General features: G+C 33.2%; 1 protein-coding gene across 2 annotated transcripts; it reads left to right on the forward strand.

Annotated features, from left to right (window-relative positions):
* The first annotated feature begins 375 nt into the window (after positions 1 to 375).
* LOC123528211 (cytoglobin-1-like) lies at positions 376 to 13,736 on the forward strand. Of its 2 annotated transcripts, none has more exons than XM_045307940.2 (3): positions 376 to 795; positions 9,247 to 9,472; positions 9,722 to 13,736. In XM_045307940.2, the coding sequence occupies exons 1-3, from the start codon at positions 602 to 604 to the stop codon at positions 9,854 to 9,856; spliced, it is 555 nt and encodes a 184-aa protein (XP_045163875.2). In that variant the 5' UTR covers positions 376 to 601; the 3' UTR covers positions 9,857 to 13,736. The 2 variants fall into 2 exon arrangements, with proteins under 2 accessions (XP_045163875.2, XP_045163876.2); XM_045307941.2 differs by lacking the exon at positions 376 to 795 and adding an exon at positions 3,734 to 4,101.
* The last annotated feature ends 5,124 nt before the right edge of the window (positions 13,737 to 18,860 follow it).

Raw genomic sequence — 18,860 nt, forward strand, 5'->3', positions numbered from 1 at the left:
ACTGTTTTCTGTTTTTTGTTTCTGATATTTTATTTTAGTAAGTTGTTTGTCCTAGAAAATGAAGCTTTACGTATAGAGCATTATAGTAGCACAGGTTAAGCTTCAAATATAGCAGGGACAATCAAATTTTTTTTTTAAATCAAAGAACATCATTTTAAGTTTGTTTCTTTTTTAACGAAAGAGTATGATTTTTATTGTTTGCTTTCAAATTGTCAATGTTTAATACAACATACAATAGTATGTAGCAGTATAATTATTATGATATTAGTACATAGTCATAGTTTAAATTTAAATATACATTTTTTGTTGTTTTCAAAAGCCGTGATTTTGAATAAATTATATTTTAACTTCCTCGACAAGCCCCTGTGGTTAGTCTACTGCGGGTAGATATACAATTAAAGGACGGTAACACAACACCTTATAGTTAGAAAGAAACAAAACTGATATAAACAAAACCTGTGCTAATTATGTTGATTCTGGAATGGATGCTTGTATATTTTTAGTCATGTTTATTATTTAAAATAACTTTGGTGCGTGTTAGACAGGATTTATCAAATAATCTTTAGGAGTGTTTTATACTGTAATAAATGCTCCATTAGTCATGGGTCATTCGCACGGAAAATTGAACGTAAATAGTAAAATTGCTACTGACAACACAGACAACTCTAACAAAAAGGCATTTGATCCAAACTCGCCAGTACCTGAACTTTCTGAGAATGAGGTTACAATGTTGAAAGATATGTGGAAAATTCTTAACATACATATTGCCAAAGTCGGGACCGTTATGTTTGCAGAGTAAGTGTTCGAATATTTTGATATTATTTATTTTATATATATTATATTATATATTTTATATTATGTAGGGTTTGATTTTTTCATTTCACATGTCATTTGCACTTCATTCTTAGTATGTCTATATAACCGTAACAACGGGGGTTTTGATTTTTTTCTTCATGTGACTTACCACTCATGAACCGAGTCTGCTATTATTCTTCTTGGTTACATTTTTTGCTTCCAAAGAATATTTTTACCGACTTTATTAAAAGGAAAGAAGTATTTGATGATTAAAGGTGTATTTATTGAATCACTTTATCACCTGACCATACTTGCAAATGTATTAAGTTCGATAACTCAGTCTGTACTCCAGTATACAAAATTGTAAGGGACAAGAAATAAACACCGCTGCTGTTTTCACTTTTGTTCAGGTCTATAACATTTACTTGTGATAACATATTTTGATTAAAGATGAATTTGTTGTGAAATACAAAAAATGAACCAATATTCTTACTTCAAGTCTGTAAAATTTGAAAGCGTTAACTGCGATATCACGTTGATTTATGTTCAACACAACACTCACCAACCTCAGTTGAGCTTTATAGGGAAAAAATAAGGAGCTAGCTAGATTGATAAATGGGCTTTATTTAGCCGTAAATCGACAAAAGGTTAAACCATATCAAATCAAGAGCTAGGAAATACAACGTTTTAAATTTATGGTGATATGTTGACATATCTGGGCGAAAATATTAACCGGCAAAATTTATTGGACTAAAAAAGATTACTTGACAAGAAATATATAAAACAAACAAAAGTTTATTTGACTCGAAATATTTAAAACAACCAAAAACTACATAATTATAGACAGTACAACTTAGTTATAACAGATACAAATAACATATACATACAAATAACATATACATGGTACAAGATAGAGCTAAGCAAATATAAGTCATGTACAACAAGTTTACAGCGTCTCTCTGACCTAAAATGAAGAGGATAAGCATTTTTGTATAGTTTCCATCTGTACCGAAAGTTCATCTGAAAGGTGGTTGGCTGATTATATATTCATGGCTTACCTATCAGTAACGAGTGGCAGTATTCGGGTCTGTATTAAACAACAACTGGTCCTAAGGTGGTTTTGCACAAAAATAATTTTATTGGACAGGAAATACATATTTGTTAATGTTCAGCGGCAACCTCCAAAACTCTATAGAAGCTCGAATGGAAAAAAAAGTAACGGCATTTCTAGACTGATTACAGGGCGTTAGTAAGGTATAAATCTTCATAGTTAACAATATCAAATAAGAAAAAAATGTAAACTAGAGGGCCAATATGATTCTAGGCCGCTCACCTGAGAAACACACCATAACAGTGTAAACATGTTTGACCTAGTGATTTCATGGAAACAAACCAATTTTCATTACCACTGGACCAAACATCTTCAGTGTAAACAAGCATTTTCTTTTAATTGACCTAGTGACCTAGGTTTTGACCCCCACATGACCCAGATTCATGCTTGTTCCAGATTCCATAAAATCAAACATTCTGACAAAATTTCAGGAAAAATGTAGCAAAAAAGTGACTTCTAGAGTGTATTCAAGCTTTTCCTTTGATTTAACATAGTAAGTTAGTAACCTAATATTTAGCCCCACATGACCCACATTCAAATTCATCCAAGACTTTATGATAAAAACCATTCTGTCCAAGTTTTATGAAGATAGAATAAAAATGTGGCCCCTAGAGTGTAAACAAGCTTATTCTTTGATTTGACTGGTGACCTAGTTTTAACCCCACGTGACCCAGATTAAATTAAACGTTTCATACACTTAAAATGAAAAATGCAGCCCCTATTGCATACACAAGGTTTTCCTTTTATTTTAACAGGTGACCTAGTTTTTTACCCCAGATGCCCCTGATTCGAAATTGGGCCAAAGTGCTTAAATATAAACATTTTGACCAAATTCCATGAAGATATGGTTATAAACGTGGCCTCTAAAGTGTTATCAAGCTATTCCTTTGATTTGACTGGATGACCTAATTTTGACCCAACATGACCCAGATTCAAACCTAACTCAGAGGTCATCAAGACAAAAATTGTGATCAAATGTCATGAAAATCCAGTGTAAAATGCAGTCCTTATTGCATACACACGGTTTTTCTTTGATTTGACCAGTGTAAAATGCAGCCTCTATTGCGAACAAAATGTTTGTCTTTGATTTGACAAGGTGACCTAGTTTTTGATCCCATATGACCCATATCCAAAATTGACCTAGATTTCATCCGAGTAAACATATTGATCAAATTTCATGAAGATCCTGTGTAAAATGAAGTATCTATTGCTTACACACGATTTTTCTTTGAATTGACATAGTGTCCTAGTTCTTTTATCCAAAATGTTCTATATTCAAACTTGATCTAGATTTGATCAAGGTTATTATTCGACAAAATTTCATGAAGATCAATTGAAAAGTTCAGTCTTTATTGCATACACAAGGTTTTTCTTTGATTTGTCTTTGTGACCTAGTTTTTGACCCCAGAGGACCAAATATTCAAACTTGACCTAGATTTTATCAAGGCAATCATTCTGACCAAAAATTGTGAATATCTAGTGTAAAATGAAGCCCCTTTTGCGAAAACAAAGTTGTTCTTTAATTTGACCGGATGACCTAGTTTTTGACCTTAGATCACCCATATTCAAACTTGACCAAGGTTTTATCCAGATAAACTTTATGATCAAATTTCATAGAGATCCTGTGTAAAATGCAGTTACTGTTCCTTACACAAGCCTTTTCCTAGTGATCCGCGCAGTCTGGTCAGGATCCATGCTGTTCGCTAACGGTTTCTCTAATTGCAATAGGCTTTAATTATTCGGTCTGTCTGTTCCCTCCAGATTGTTCTCACTGAATACGCGGATGCATTATTATTTTTCTAACGAAATTTGCTTTCAGTACTGCAACTGCACGTTTATACATTTTAATCGTGATAAAAGAGATCGTTTTCAGATCAGTGAAATCGTGCGAAAAACATTAACAGTTATGAACGTTCTTCTTAACGTCTAGGCTATATGAAAGAAAACAGATTTTAGCATATCTGCGTGTTATTGTTAGAATAATATCATAATATACGAGTTTTTCACTCAGTAAATCTAATGGGTCAGAAAAATGACAAGATAAATAATGAACGACACCTGGTGATGTTTCACGATAAATGTGAATTGATCCTACAGGAGCCGGATCTGACAGATTCTGACAAATTGAGGATAAAAGAATCTTGGAATATACTGAAAAATGACGTATCAGCTGTCGGAGTTGTTATATTTCTTGAGTAAGATAATTTGTAGAAAGTCATTTTACACTTTAATGTGTGTGTTTCTAATTTGTAGCTGTTATGCTTCTGGTAGCAATTGTGACGCTTAGTATAATGCTGCATTGTTTGACAAATTATTGCACGATGTTTAAGATGCTAGCTAGACCAGTAACATTTTAGATGTTATGAATACTTAGACAGGGCGTGATTGCTTATAACAGATACGGTATTTTACAACAAAACTAAAAAAATGTTCAATAAATATTGAATTTTACTTCACAATTCACAAAATATTTCTCTTTGACGTGTATCAATATAATGTGTTTATTTCGTAAGTGTAAATAACATTTTTTTTCTAATAATTATTATTAACAGTATATAGCTAGATTTATACAGAAATCACAGGTGTCTGCATAGCTAAGGGTATTCTTAATGACAAATATGATATAGAAACAAGGTCGTTCATTGTTTCTTTATAGGTGATGTATCTTTAAAAAGACGGAAATTCCAAAACCCTTGAATACATCATATCTTTAATTTGTCGTGATATTACAAAGATTGAAACAAAAAGAAACAAAAAACACGATGCAAAAGGAAAACAACCATTCTCTCATTTTGTAATTATATTTCTGTAAATCGTTGTTGTTACTGGAAATGTAATTATCTCGTTGAAGCTAACAAAGGAACAAAAGAACATTATATAGAAAAAATGTAGTAATTAAACTCGAAATTATGGTCTCCAGCAGGGATAAACTATTTGAATACGGCTGCTTACGTAATTGCATCCGTTATGAAATGCAACAGACATTGAAACAGTCAATACTATTGATAAAAAAGTGAATAAACTGGCAGTATTTTGGTTTTGCTTTGGGTTGTAGAAATGGCAAATTGTAACATTGAATGGTGTGTGTTGTTCTTATATCTATGACCTCTTCGGGGTCGGAAAGTGTACATTTAAGATAACGCGAAGTATAATTTTCGTAGCTGATAAATGGTTATAAAAGTTAACATTAATATATATTAGGGGACGACATCTATAACAACAATTTTGATGTTCACATAGTTATATGTATATATAAGCATTATTTGGCGCTGTCATTTTTGACTATAGTAACTGTCGAGTAACGATATGGATATTCAAATTTTCAACTTTTGAGTATACTTTACTTGATGTTTACATTATATTGTCCTTTGAAGGCAATTAAATTATAAGCTCTATTCTCTTCCTAGGTATTATTTTCTGTTGTCTCTGCTCTGCTCCAAACAATGCCATCACCTTTCCTTGTATCAAAATATTATGTCTGCATATAACGCATGGTGAATCTCTCAGTTGACTTACCTAAACTCATTATTAGCCATTCAAAGACACTATATATATAGGTTTCACAATCTCAGTTTTACAAACTTTTGAATGACACTTTTATGTCTACCTTATTTTCTTATGGAGACACATAAACACATAAAAAATGTAAATTAAATTTTTCATGTTTAATTATTTTATATGACCCGTACGATGTCCTCTGCGAGTTTTTTTTTGTTTGTTTGTTTGTTTGTTTGTTTGTTAAATAATGCATAGATCTGTATTTACAGTACAAAATTATATTGTTCATTCAAACACTTGTCGAAATCATCTGTTATAATTATAATGTTCAGATTGTACTTTAGGCATTTTGGGTACAGCCTGTCCCTTACAGTGAATGGAATGACTATAGTTTATCTACTTTATCCACGACAAAATTCTACTGAAACACGTACGGTTTACATGATACATTTTTTCAGAAAAAAAAATAGGTTTAAATTGCTTTCTAAGCTATAAGACACGCAAATACCAATTCAATATTCATTGAAATGCCATACATTTTACATTATAATAAACGGGAAATGTTTTTCAGATAGCTCGTATATAAAGTTGCTCTGACAGTAAAACATACTACATTCTCTAAGACTATGTTAACATGTGATAATAAACGGATTATGCTAAAGAGTTCAGCGTTGAAAAAAGTGATCTTGAAATACTGTGCTGTGTGTTCAACAGAAAAGCAATGAAATGTAATTGGGCCTTCATTATTATAGCTTCTTGAAATATAAAAAAATATATTTTTTTATACTTAAGTGTATGCACACAATTCCAACATGCTGCAAATATCATTTATGTATGGTTGCTGATTTCTACCATTTAATGTTGGCGTGTTGACGGAGCGAAAAACCCTATTTGTCGAGTTTTCGTGTTGTCGTGTCGGCGAGGCGAAAACACGACACAATTTACGCAAAAACTCGACGTTTAGAGGGCGCCGACACAACAAATTTATCTATTGGGTTTTCGTGTTGGCGGGTATAATTATGTCGTGTTGGCACCCTTTATTTGTCGTGCAGTCTTGTTTTCGCCCCACCGACACGAAAACACGAACACTCGACAAATAAGTTATTTGTCGCGTTGTCGTGTTTTCGCCCCGCCAACACGAAAACGCGACAAATACATTACTTGTCGAGTTTCCGTGTTTCCGCCCCGCCGACACGATAACACGAAAACTCGACAAATTAAGTATTTGTCCAGTTTTCGTGTTTGCGTGTCGTTGTGTTTTCGCCCCACCGACACGAAAACAAGACAAATACTTTTCAGACATCTCTTATAAAACGTAGAGTTAACTTATTCTGAAACCGGTGGCATAGGGTTTTAGAAGCATTTTTCTTTACACTCGAACAAACCGTCAATTCAGAATTTATTTATATTCACTGAAGATCTGAGATTATAAAACGGTACAATAATGTCAGATGGCAGTCTTCATTTTACCAATACAAAGTGTATGTATAACAGACCCGGTTCCAGAAATATTTAATTGTGATGCGGTGAGCGGCAAAAGTTAAGGAATGAAGGTGGGTATGGAAGGGGGTAACCCCTCATGTTAGGTAGGTCAGGGCGTGTCCGCCTGGAAATGTTTGAAATATATTAATAAAATGGTGACCCTGCTGCATTTTTAGAGTCCAAAGTTTGAGGTACGGGGGTTAACCCCCTCCTAACAGTGGAATCACAGGGTCTCTCCCTTGTCACTTTTTTAAAATATAGGTATGAAATGTTGGTCCCTGTTGCATTTTTGTCCAAAATTTGAGGTACGTCACCGGGTAAGATTGTAGTCCCACGGACATTTTTGAAATTTAGGAATGCAATGATGGCCTCTGGTTCATTTCGGATCTAAATTGTGAGACAATATTATTTTGATATTCGACCTTTCGCTTTCGATATTTTTTATGTAACAAAAAGGTATTCGGTCGCAATATAAATAGAATATAAGTCAATTTCAATTCTTAAAGCTACATTTTCTATCATGCAGTTATGTTGTGTATTTGTCGTGTTTTCGTGTGGTCGTGTCGGTGGGCGAAAACACGAAAACTCAACATGTAATGTATTTGTCTTGCTTTCGTGTTGGCGAGGCGAAAACATGACAACACGTAAACAGAACAAATAAAGGGCGCCAACACGACATATTTATACCCGCCAACAGGAAAACTCGACAAATAAATTTTGTCGTGTCGGCGCCCTCTAAACGTCGAGTTTTCACATAAAATATGTCGTGTTTTCGCCCCGCCGACACGACAACACGAAAAACTCAGGTTTTTGTCGAGTTTTCGTGTTGTCGTGTTTTCGCCCCGCCAACACGCCAACACGAAATGGCAGAAATCAGCCATCATATTTATGAGAGTGATTTATAATTACATTTCCAGTAAAAATGACTAGTAGATATTATTATACCGAGTTTACGGTTTTTGAGATTGTAAATGTAACGCTTTATGTATTGTATCATATTAAGGAAAACAAACATGTGCATAAAATCTTGCGTTAAAAATTCATTTCTTTCAATCAAACCCTTAAGTTTACATGGTGCGGGCCGTTTATTTCGAGCAAATTTCTTTCAAATGACCCAGTTATTTCAAATTGAAACACATGCAGTCATATACACTGACCAATTTACGTGTCACATTGTCTCATTAAGGATGAATTTGAGCTTACTCTGTAAGCTTGAAGAGCATTAGTTTCTAAGACAAATGAGGACAGATTCGTTTTTATTTCATATGGCATTTTCTTAACCCACTGTTCAAGCATTTCTGAATTAAGTAACATTGAAAAAATGTGGATACTTTATATATCATAATATCCCACTTAATGTTATAGGAATTTCAGGTCTTACCGGTTACTATGAATACTAGGTAATTATAAGTACGAGAGTCCTGCAGAAAGTTCTGTCACTAATGGGCTTCCGTAGCTTTTATCCTAGGTATTTCTTAAGGATAACATGGTGTAATAGCCATATTTTATATCTTGTAACTGGATAGTAATATTTAAATGAAATTTGGTCACTTTAAAGACATTCAAAATTACAAACGTTTCACCGAGAGATTCTTCGAATTTTATCATTTTTAGGGAGATAATCGGTGTTGAGGTTAACATTGATGCCTATGGGAAATATATAATTTCTTTGATCATGAGAATCTGAGCTTGAGTTTTGAGAAAATTTGGCGGTAGAAAGCTGTGATTCTGATACAAATATCAAAAAGAAATCTAAAATTCCCCGTAGGGAAAAGGAGACATTTTTTTCTCTAGTTTTCAGGGGAGATAACTCATGAAAACCAAAAAATCATCAGGCGAGGTAATCTAAAGGAAATTTTTGAGAACTTCTGTCACTATATAACTTGTCTATATGCACCTTATTTCTGTCGTTTGACATTTTCAAAGCTTACATTATCAAGTTGTATGTACGCTTTTGGTGAAATTGAGGCCTATTACGGGTAGTCATCCTTAAAAACGCTTCATTGCACTTGAATGGTGTGTCCAGTAGTGACAAGAATGGCCTTAAAATGAATGGGAATCGGGATTTAATAAAAACTATTTACTAAATAAGATGTTATAGCCCTCATTCATTCATTTTCACACAAGTGGGCTATGTAATTAAAGCACATTTACGATACAAAAGAACATGCAATTTTCCAGATCATTTTCTAATGAACACATAATTGTCATTCCAGTATTGCTAAATGGTGTCTGACATGTCTGTATACATGATTATGGAAAGCTTCCGTCTGTCATAGTATCTGTTTTCAAGTTTTGCATACATGAAGGTTGTTCAGAAAAAAAAATGATATACCCTTATACTTATTGACGTTTTTCAGTTTGTTCGAGACTCATCCCGAAGTGCAAGATGTATTTATGTCTTTCCGGACAAAGGACGTCTCTGATCTAGAGTACAATAAGATTCTGCGTGCGCATGCGCTTAGGGTGATGGGAACGGTGGACAAATGTATATATAGATTGGATAATCGTGATAAATTGCAAGATCTGATGATGGCTCTTGGAATGCGGCACGTGAACTACTCTGTAAAAATACAGTACATCGACGTAAGTACCATTTTTTTTCAGTAAACTCGATAGTCCGATTAAAAGCATGTACACTGTGTTTACATGAAGTCAAAATTGAGAGAGTATTTATAAAGGCATTGTTTTACATTACAAAGTTATACGTTTGTTTTGGCTATAATAGCTCTTACTGTGTGATTATTATAGCTTTATAGCATCTACGACACTGATTATGCTTCTTTTAGGATTCAGTATTTCTTCGGTAATACAATTATATTTTGTTCGTTTCAGTTGATGGGTCCACAGTTTATATCGTCCATCAAACCTCATCTAGAAAACATGTGGACTGAAGAACATGAACGAGCTTGGAAGAATCTCTTTCAGCTTATGTGTTATTACATGAAGAAAGGCATGTGTAGTATATGACTATATCGTATTAAATTCCAGAAAGCTTTCGACTGATATACTAGACTAATTAGGTGTGCAATCATTTCACAAGCGGGCATATACCAATATGTGTTTTCTGTCGAGAAAAATATAATAAACATTGCGAAGAAATGAATGATTTTAGAATTTTTATTTATATAGCACGCACTCCTCGCAGTTAAGTCGAATTATATGTGATACTGCAGTTCGCTGGGTGAATGCGAAAGAAACAAAGGTACATATGAATAAAGAAGCATTGAGACTTCTTTCGCATTCATCCTTCGTGTTGTTATACAAATGTACAATGCATTGTAATGTAAAAGTTGTTATAATATTTTTTTTGAAATATTAGACACTTAATCTGTGCAATATATTCCATAATGTATTTATGTTATATTTTATATATGACTCGCCGTACTTCTAGTAAAATGATGTACGTTGTTGTCATTCTTTCCAAACACAGATACAAAAATATACCAAAATTTCAATTATTGGTGTAAACAAAGAAAGAAAGATAAATATCTAATAAGGAAAGCCATGTAAACTTTCATAAAATCTACATTTGTAAAAGTTTTTTTTGTTATTTGAAGAGCTTAAGTATAAGTACCCATACATTATTTAATATTTTCTTTAAAATTTTGAAGATCTATCTTTACATACCACAAGAAATATTCAACGACTTAAATAAAATTATAATTTTCATGACAGAATCTAGCATTGTATTATTTTATTTAACTGGGATCAATATACTGCAGCGTTTGAAATCTCATAGAATATCCAGCTATAGATCAAGAGGTCGTGGGTTCAAGCCCCAGTAGGGACCTTGCCCTTGTAAAGGTAAATTTTATTTACCGTCGCTTTGTGAAACAATTACCATAAGCTCTGTAGAGCATTTTGAGCGACCTTATTTAAGAACAGTTAAAACCAATTTATACCTTACCCCCAGCAATTTGCTGGTACCCATTTACAACCGGGTCAACAGAGGCAATCGTGATAAAGTGCCTTGCCCAAGGACATACATACAAGGTTACCATTTGACGGAAGTGCTAATAGCCTACTCGAAACATAGCTATTTTAAGGTATTAGGTCACTAATAGTAATGTTTACAAAATTGCCTTTGCTTGGTTTATTCTGAAAGGTAACCGTGTTTTGCACTATTTTGCAAATTTTAAACAACTTTTACCGTGCCGTTTTTTATAAAATTTAATTTTGCATAACTTATGGTATCTTCTCAAGCTCAAGTAGAGACAAATTTCAAAGTGATAGCCACTATCCAAAACGTTTGCAGAGAACTCATTTTACCATTAATTTCATTTTAATTTAATTAATTGTGTACAAGAAATCAATAATAAGTCTTGAAAGAAGTAAAATCTTACTAGTAAAAAAGGAAAATAAGGAAAAAAAAATTTGGTCCCAGTAGGGCTTGAACCTACACCCCCATAAGAATTGCAGTAAAAGTAGGTTTATGGTAGGAATTGAATACTGTTCAAAAAGGAGGTTCTCTATTAGTGATCTAATACCTTAAGACATGGTCAGAAATTATTTTAATCAAATATGTGATGACGTGCATAACCTTCCGCTTTGTCATTTAAGGTCAATGTCGTACCTATTTGTTACAGTGAAATGTATAAAAATTAATTTCGTACAATCATGTTAAGTGTAACTATAGACCGTGTCAGGTGATGGTCAAAGCATTAATCCGCGGTCAATGGTAGATATATTCGTCTTAATTTTTAAATAAACAATCCACTGTGCTAATTTTGAATACTAAAATCAGAAGAGCCGAGCAATATATTTATTTATTGTCGTGGAATGTTGGCATTACAGTCAAACATAACATGTCTCATCTTGTTTTATGTTTCTTTTGTTGCTGCAAGAAACCATTACTACATATTACATGTATTACTTTTGTCTTTGATTATGTTAAAAGTAAAAAACTTAGGTCATTTTAACAATTTTATTACTGTTATAACTAGGACTGGAAACGTGATGTCTTAACATTATTAGTCCAGTATTGGTTGAAAACCAGTTTCGGGGACTATAGGAATGCACTTTTCCGTCCGTCCGCAATTTCGTGTCCGGTCCATATCTCTGTCATCCATGAAGAGATTTCACAGTTACTTTGCACAAATATTCCCCAAGTTGAGACGACGTGTCATGCGCGAAACCAGGACCCCTAGCTCAAAGATCAAGGTCTCAACTGGAGGTCAAAGGTCAACAGAGCTTTTTTCCAGTCTGGTCCACAACTCCGCCATCCAATAAGTGATTTTAATATTTCTTGGCACAAATGTACCTCATAATCAGATGATGTTTCATGCGCAAATCCTGGACCCCTTGCTCAAAGGTCAAGGTCACAATTGGGGGTAAAAAAAGGTCTACAGGACTTTTTACCTGTCTGGTCCATAGCTCTGCCATTCATGAAGGTATTTTAATATTACTTGGCACAAATATTCTCCATGTTGAGATAACGTGTCATGCGCAAAACCCGGACCCATAGCTCAAAGGTCAAGGTCACAATTGGAGGTCAAAAGTCAACAGGGCTTTTCTCCAGTCCGGTCCACAACTCTGCCATCCATAATATTTCTTATCACAAATTTACCTCATAATCAGATGATGTTTCATGCGCAAATTCTGGACCCCTTGCTCAAAGGTCAAGGTCACAATTGGAGGTCAAAGTTCAATATGTTTTGTTCCTGTCCGGTCCAGAACTCTATCATGCATCAAGGTATTACAATATTACTTGGCCTATATGTACCCCACAATGAGACGAAATACCATGCGCAACTCCAAAACCCTATCTTAAAGATCAAGGACACACTTGGAGATCAAAGATCAAATTCAACAATGAATTTGCCCGGATCATTTCTTCCTCATGCCTGGAGGCATTTTGACAACTTCGTATAAATGTTAACCACCATAAGACAGCTTTAGTTTTTAGAATTACTTCCCTTTTTTGTTATTTTAAATAGATTATATTGTAACATTTCTATTACTGGCCGTAGGGAAAAATCGTGACCAATTTTCTGTGGTACAACATGCATGTTACATCCACTTGTTAGGTGTATTTTGACATATCTCTACCTGGTAAAGAGTTTCTTGTGGGCTTTTATTATGTATAATTTTATTATTGTTTGATTAGTTTCCCTTTGTTGTTTCTATAAATAATTGATATGATAACTTTTTATAATATGCCGAAAAATTCCACATGAAAACAACCTTAGGTTTTTATATAATTATGCAAATTTTAATACAAGTGTTTTGTTATAACATATTGTATGTATAGTAGTCGCAACTTGACCGCGATGGTTGACCTTAGGCTGATTATTCATATCGATTATATCATTATAGAAATCAAGGGTGCTTAGGTATATTTATATGGAATTAGTTTGTATAGAGCGCAGTATCAAAGTATATATACTTACATTTGATCAGTTAAAACTTTCCAATACACTAATTTATATTTACATAAATTTATATTTCCTTTTTCTCGTGCAGCTCGTGTTTTACGTACACTCCTTTTCAATAATAGGTTGTGCCTTATTATGTATTATGATGCAAAGGTCAACCATCGGGGTCAAGTTGCGTCCACTATATAGTACAGTATTGTTTATACATCATTGACAAATATCAGTTCAGTATGTTATACTGCAGTGAAGAAAATGTGGTGCCTTCCAGTAGGGGACTTTGTATTGCATGGCAATACTACATTAACTTTTTCATCATACTTTGTTAATAGATCCAGTCCTAGTGTGGTAAAATCACATAATATCATGATATGAATATTAAATAATAAATGTTTTTTAAAGTTCGTTACACATTAATCAAACTATGAACGTTGTTGTTATAATCCACAATATGTGCAATAAATCTTTTAAATATTTGCTGCATTTATTATAATAATTATGTACATGTATTAACTTCTTTTACTCTTTTATAAAATTCAAGAGTTTTGATATCTGATTTAATTTAATTATTGTTTTGTTGCTAAAATACGATGTTTTACTACCACAGTTTTGTCATCTTATTACTACCATTTCGTTTATAACATATTAGCCCGTCTTTTTGTAACATACAGCATCAGAATTATTTAAACTGGAACTTTCATTTGTACAAATATTTTGTCAACAAAGCTTTTTCGACGCCGACGTTCGTTTTCACAGAATATGCAAATAAAGCATGTCTCCTTGGACCAATGAAAAGTCGCCTTGTGGTCTAGGAAAATAAACGCATGAGAAAGCAAGTAAATGTCACATGTTATGTCTGTGCTGATTAGTCGAAACGTAGGATTCCCTGGGATTTCAGGTTCAAATTTTTGTGTGTAAAATATTGTTTGGTTCACATGCAAGCAATTTCTTATTTTTTTTAGTTCTGAATTAACACATTTACAACTGATACAGGAGATTAAATGTGGGTGCTGCTCATTTACTGTTAGAATTCTGCCTTAACTGATCCGCCTAAATAATGTTTAGATTATAATATCTAAATAGATATATTGTCGAATCGATAGAGCGGGGCAGAGAAGCAAACTTTCTTGGCCTAGGTCAGAACACGGAAACCTCGTGACCTGTCATAAAATGACACAACAATAAACCTTTATTAAAAACCTTGACAATTTGAGGTCCATTTGCTAAAATAACATTAAAGCGCACAAGAGTAGTGTGTTGAGACTATTCAACTGCAAAGAACATTAAGACACAACTGAGGAGATGGGCCTCAAATACCCCGGGTTAAATCCTATTAGTAACAGTAAATGTCACAGTTTTAAACACGCCTGCACAAGGTGGGCAAGAAAAGCATGTATAAGTACCACTGTGTTTTAGAAATACCAAACTAATGTCTATAATGTAAATGCACCGTTTATCTTTTTAAAAAATAATTTCTTGTTGATGTTATCGCCATGCTGCACTTTTACAAACACCTGCCTTGTCTCACATTTATTAGTTCGTTATTTACTGTAACGGGAGTGTACCTACTTAGGAAAACAGTCAATGAACCTGTTGTCTTAATGTCAATAAAATGTAACTGCTTTACCTGTACTATTTCAATATCGTACACAATATAAACTGAGCCGCGCCATGAGAAAACCAACATAGTGGGTTTTCGACCAGCATGGATCCAGACCAGCCCGCGCATCCGCGCAGTCTGGTCAGGATCCATGCTGTTCGCTTTTAAAGCCTATTGGAATTGGAGAAACTGTTAGCGAACAGCATGGATCCTGACCAGACTGCGCGGATGCGCAGGCTGGTCTAGATCCATGCTGGTCGCAAACCCACTATGTTGGTTTTCTCATGCCACGGCTCATTACTGTATTTAAAAATCGCCCATAGGGAAAATTAAGCGGAATCAAATAGACCTTTTCCATACTTCTATAATAACTCGTATATATAATAACATATAAAACCTGATGTAAGTAGGATAATGTAAAACAAATGGTGATTCAGCTGATTTAAGAAAAGGTCAGTGGATAAACGTAGGTGACCGCCTGTAGCTGAGGCAAAGCTCAAATAGGCGTCTGACATTTTCCGCAACCGTCAACAGTTGGGAAAGTCACCTCATGACATGAATTTGTCTTCATCGACCAAACAACGGTAAACAACGAACGACACCAAAAAAGCTTGTGTTCTGAAACAGTTACAAACATTGTATACTGTTTTAAACATATATCTATAAAATTGTATAATTGTTGTCCGAATGCCTTTTATCAGTATGTATATCTTTTTAAAGAAGAAAAAACAACAGTCATCTACAATAATTACTTTACTCGTGACACAATGTATATGCTAAATTATTATTGAAATTATACAACGAGGCACTGATGTTTGATGTACAAAGGAATCGTAAAAAGCTGCCAGCCAAAAATGGCAATATGAGGAACAGCTGAATTTTCTGAGTTAAATCGATAGTTATGAAAAAGAAGTGTTGAACAACTTTATATTATTATTTACTCGTTCAGATAAGATGATTAGACCGAGTTTATTTAATGTGTGCTTACATAGAACTCTCTAATATAAGATCTGCTTATCTCATCATCAAAATTGATCAAGAACAAAAAGTATTTAAAAACTTATTTTTTAATAACTATTGCATACAAAGAGACAGTTTTCATTTAATAGTAAGAGTTTGGTGTTATAGATTTCTTAACATTTAACATTAAAGCAATGCAAAACGTTAGTCGAATATCATATTCCATGACTGTTTAAAATATCGAATTCATCACACTTTAAAGCAAGTTTGAAAATGTCAGATTTCAAATTAAAAAACAAAGTGCTTCTTCAAGTTTTCGAGAATATAAATTGAATTGAGAAAGAAAACTTGTTTACATGTTCATTCGCAAACTACGAGATGTCTTCTATATTCTGAAGCAAACAAAGAACTTCAGTTCTGCTTTCAGTAGTCATTACATTGTTTTATAGTGTGTGTAATGCCGAAGGTGCAACTTTCATACTCCATCACTATCATTTAATAAATCAGTTTGTAAAATAATAATCCAAGGAAACTCCACTTATATTTTATACCAAATGGTTATAAAGTTTCTCTATAGACTGATACGAGCATAACAGCTAAAAATAGGTACCAAAATGACATCTAAAGCAAGGTTTGAAAGTCTTATTTCTGTCAATTGCTCATCACCCCTATAACTTCTTTTGCTTTTTCATTTAAGCATAGATTGTCAGTATTGAATGGGGGCGCTATGTATTCCCCTATATTTACGTCACCTACAAGCCGATTTAATATTCATTTCACCTACCAATTATCTATCGAAAATATATTCATAATATCAAAACATATGTAGTTTGCTTGCAGTTTTAATTGCTTTATACACTCTATCATTCGTACATTTACTGATACAGTAGTTATTCTGTATAAAAACATTGTTAGAAATACTCTAACGTCTTAAACTCTTATCAGATTCTTACAGTATGTATCTTTTTCACAAGCATTCTGTTTTTCTCAGGTCTATCAGTAGACGATCAAGGGTTCGACGTATAAACATAATTTGTTACTTTACTGATAATAGCACCAAACATGTCTTATCATGCAGTTATATAGTTACATCTAAACATGTTAGCCAGACAAAATGCAAACATTAATATAAAATACCAGTGTAACCAGTGTATTCTTTGATACTTCATAGAATGGCTTTTATTTTTGCCTAGTCTTATCTAAGGCGTTTGTATTTCTTCAAACATGTTTTATAACGTTTTTTTGCCATTCTTTCATTTTCATTTATATACAAGTCTTTAAAAAGATTTAAGAACACGCTTTTATTGAACTTAAAAGCCTTTCGCACAGAACAGCAAAGTTATCTAAGGGTTTGCCTCTTTACACTTATTCGAGTAAAAAGGGACTGGATGGGTAAAAGTTTTTTTACCATAAAGTTTGATCATGACATCTGCAGAGGAAAAATGTCGTGATGAAAACAATATTCAGGAATTTTTTTTTTGTCTTTTTTGTGTCGTTTATTCATACTGTGTTACCTGATTAAGGATTACTTTTGAAGTTATACTGAACGACAAATTGAAAGTTTTAACTTATGCTTTTCGTGCTGCATTGGAGGTAGAGAAGTTGAATGTTGCGCGACAATTGCAACGTAAAAAATTCGAATTTGGACAAGTTGCAGCATGAAATTTCAAATTGTCTCCCGTCTGCAGCTGTCTGGTCGAAAAGTCAATTGCGAAAACCAGTTAATACATGCTTTGATAATGAAAACCCTTGATACTTTAAAGACGCTTACAGTATACCCGTAACGAAATAGATTCTATTAAATAAAATTATATGTAATAATATTTTACTGAATATTCGAAAATTTTATTTGGTCTTGAATAAATATTTTAGTGACATTTTCGACATTTAGTAAGAATATTCACCAGAAGCCTTTCATTTGATAGTGAAGAGCAATAATGTATCAAAATGCATCTCATACTCTAGATAGAAACTCAAAGCGAAAATTCAAGGAAAATAGGCAGCCTTTCAAAAAATGTTCATCACTCCCCATTAGTATATACCAGCTACATGACAGTAATTTATGATGCAAACCTGTTACAAAGATATTTTCAAAGAAACTTTAAAATGTCTTGGCATAGTTTTATGCCTTGATGTGATTTTAAGAGATTATATATTTATAACTGAAGCACGGGGGAAAGATGTTTCTGATCCTAATTTGATAATGTCTAGCAAACATCAAAACGGGTTCCATCAGAGCTCTACAATTTCAAAATGACTGTTTGAGTAATTGTATCGTATAAAGACTTTCAATTACAGTCTGCTACTGATTGACACATACAATAAATTACAGTGAAATGAAATCATTAAAAACGATTTGCTGAGAAACCTTTGAGCATTTTCTCTACATTGATTGAGAAAGGATCATTTCTGTCAAATACCATGAAAATATTGTTGGTAAGTGCTTAAGACCAGTATCTTTTATCATGGTTGTAATTTACATTATCTATGCATGTAAATGCACATTTACAACTTTTAAAGTCGGTTTATTTTTATCCTTTTTAACTTCATTTGAATTTTTAAAATAGGAAGCTTAAACTATGTAAATGATCAAATCACACAGGATGCATGCCCGTGATTTCTATCAAAATGAGAACTACATGTACATGTATCATAAACATGTCTTAATTAGAAACGTATTATACTTTAATGCAGTTGTTTTAATTGAAATGGTATCGTGATAAAAAATGGCCACATATAAAACATTGATACTGCAGTACTTTCAAAACTGACACATCTTAGAAAGAACTGCCAACGAAGAACTGTAATGCCTTATTTCAATGAAAAATAATAAATTGAAGAACCACAAAACTTCATCCTATATTTCATGCATGGCAGGTCGCAACTCAAATCAAATAAAAAGTAATGCATTTACAGATCAAACACAAAACTCTTCAATAACAACCTGTCATATAATTGTTTTGTCATTGAATAAATTACAGATTAAATAGAGATGGAATATTTTAACAATGACAGAGAAATTGCATTCCAGGAAAAAGTA

Source organism: Mercenaria mercenaria, chromosome 14 (genome assembly GCF_021730395.1).
Source record: "Mercenaria mercenaria strain notata chromosome 14, MADL_Memer_1, whole genome shotgun sequence".
NCBI lineage: Eukaryota > Metazoa > Mollusca > Bivalvia > Venerida > Veneridae > Mercenaria > Mercenaria mercenaria.

What these genes read in the sequence shown, in the direction of transcription:
- LOC123528211 (XM_045307940.2), top strand. Translation starts at nt 602, where the DNA reads ATGGGTCATTCGCACGGAAAATTGAACGTAAATAGTAAAATTGCTACT. An exon ending in GGGACCGTTATGTTTGCAGA is followed by an intron (nt 796 to 9,246) that starts GTAAGTGTTCGA and finishes GACGTTTTTCAG; the next exon opens with TTTGTTCGAGACTCATCCCG. An exon ending in TAAAAATACAGTACATCGAC is followed by an intron (nt 9,473 to 9,721) that starts GTAAGTACCATT and finishes TGTTCGTTTCAG; the next exon opens with TTGATGGGTCCACAGTTTAT.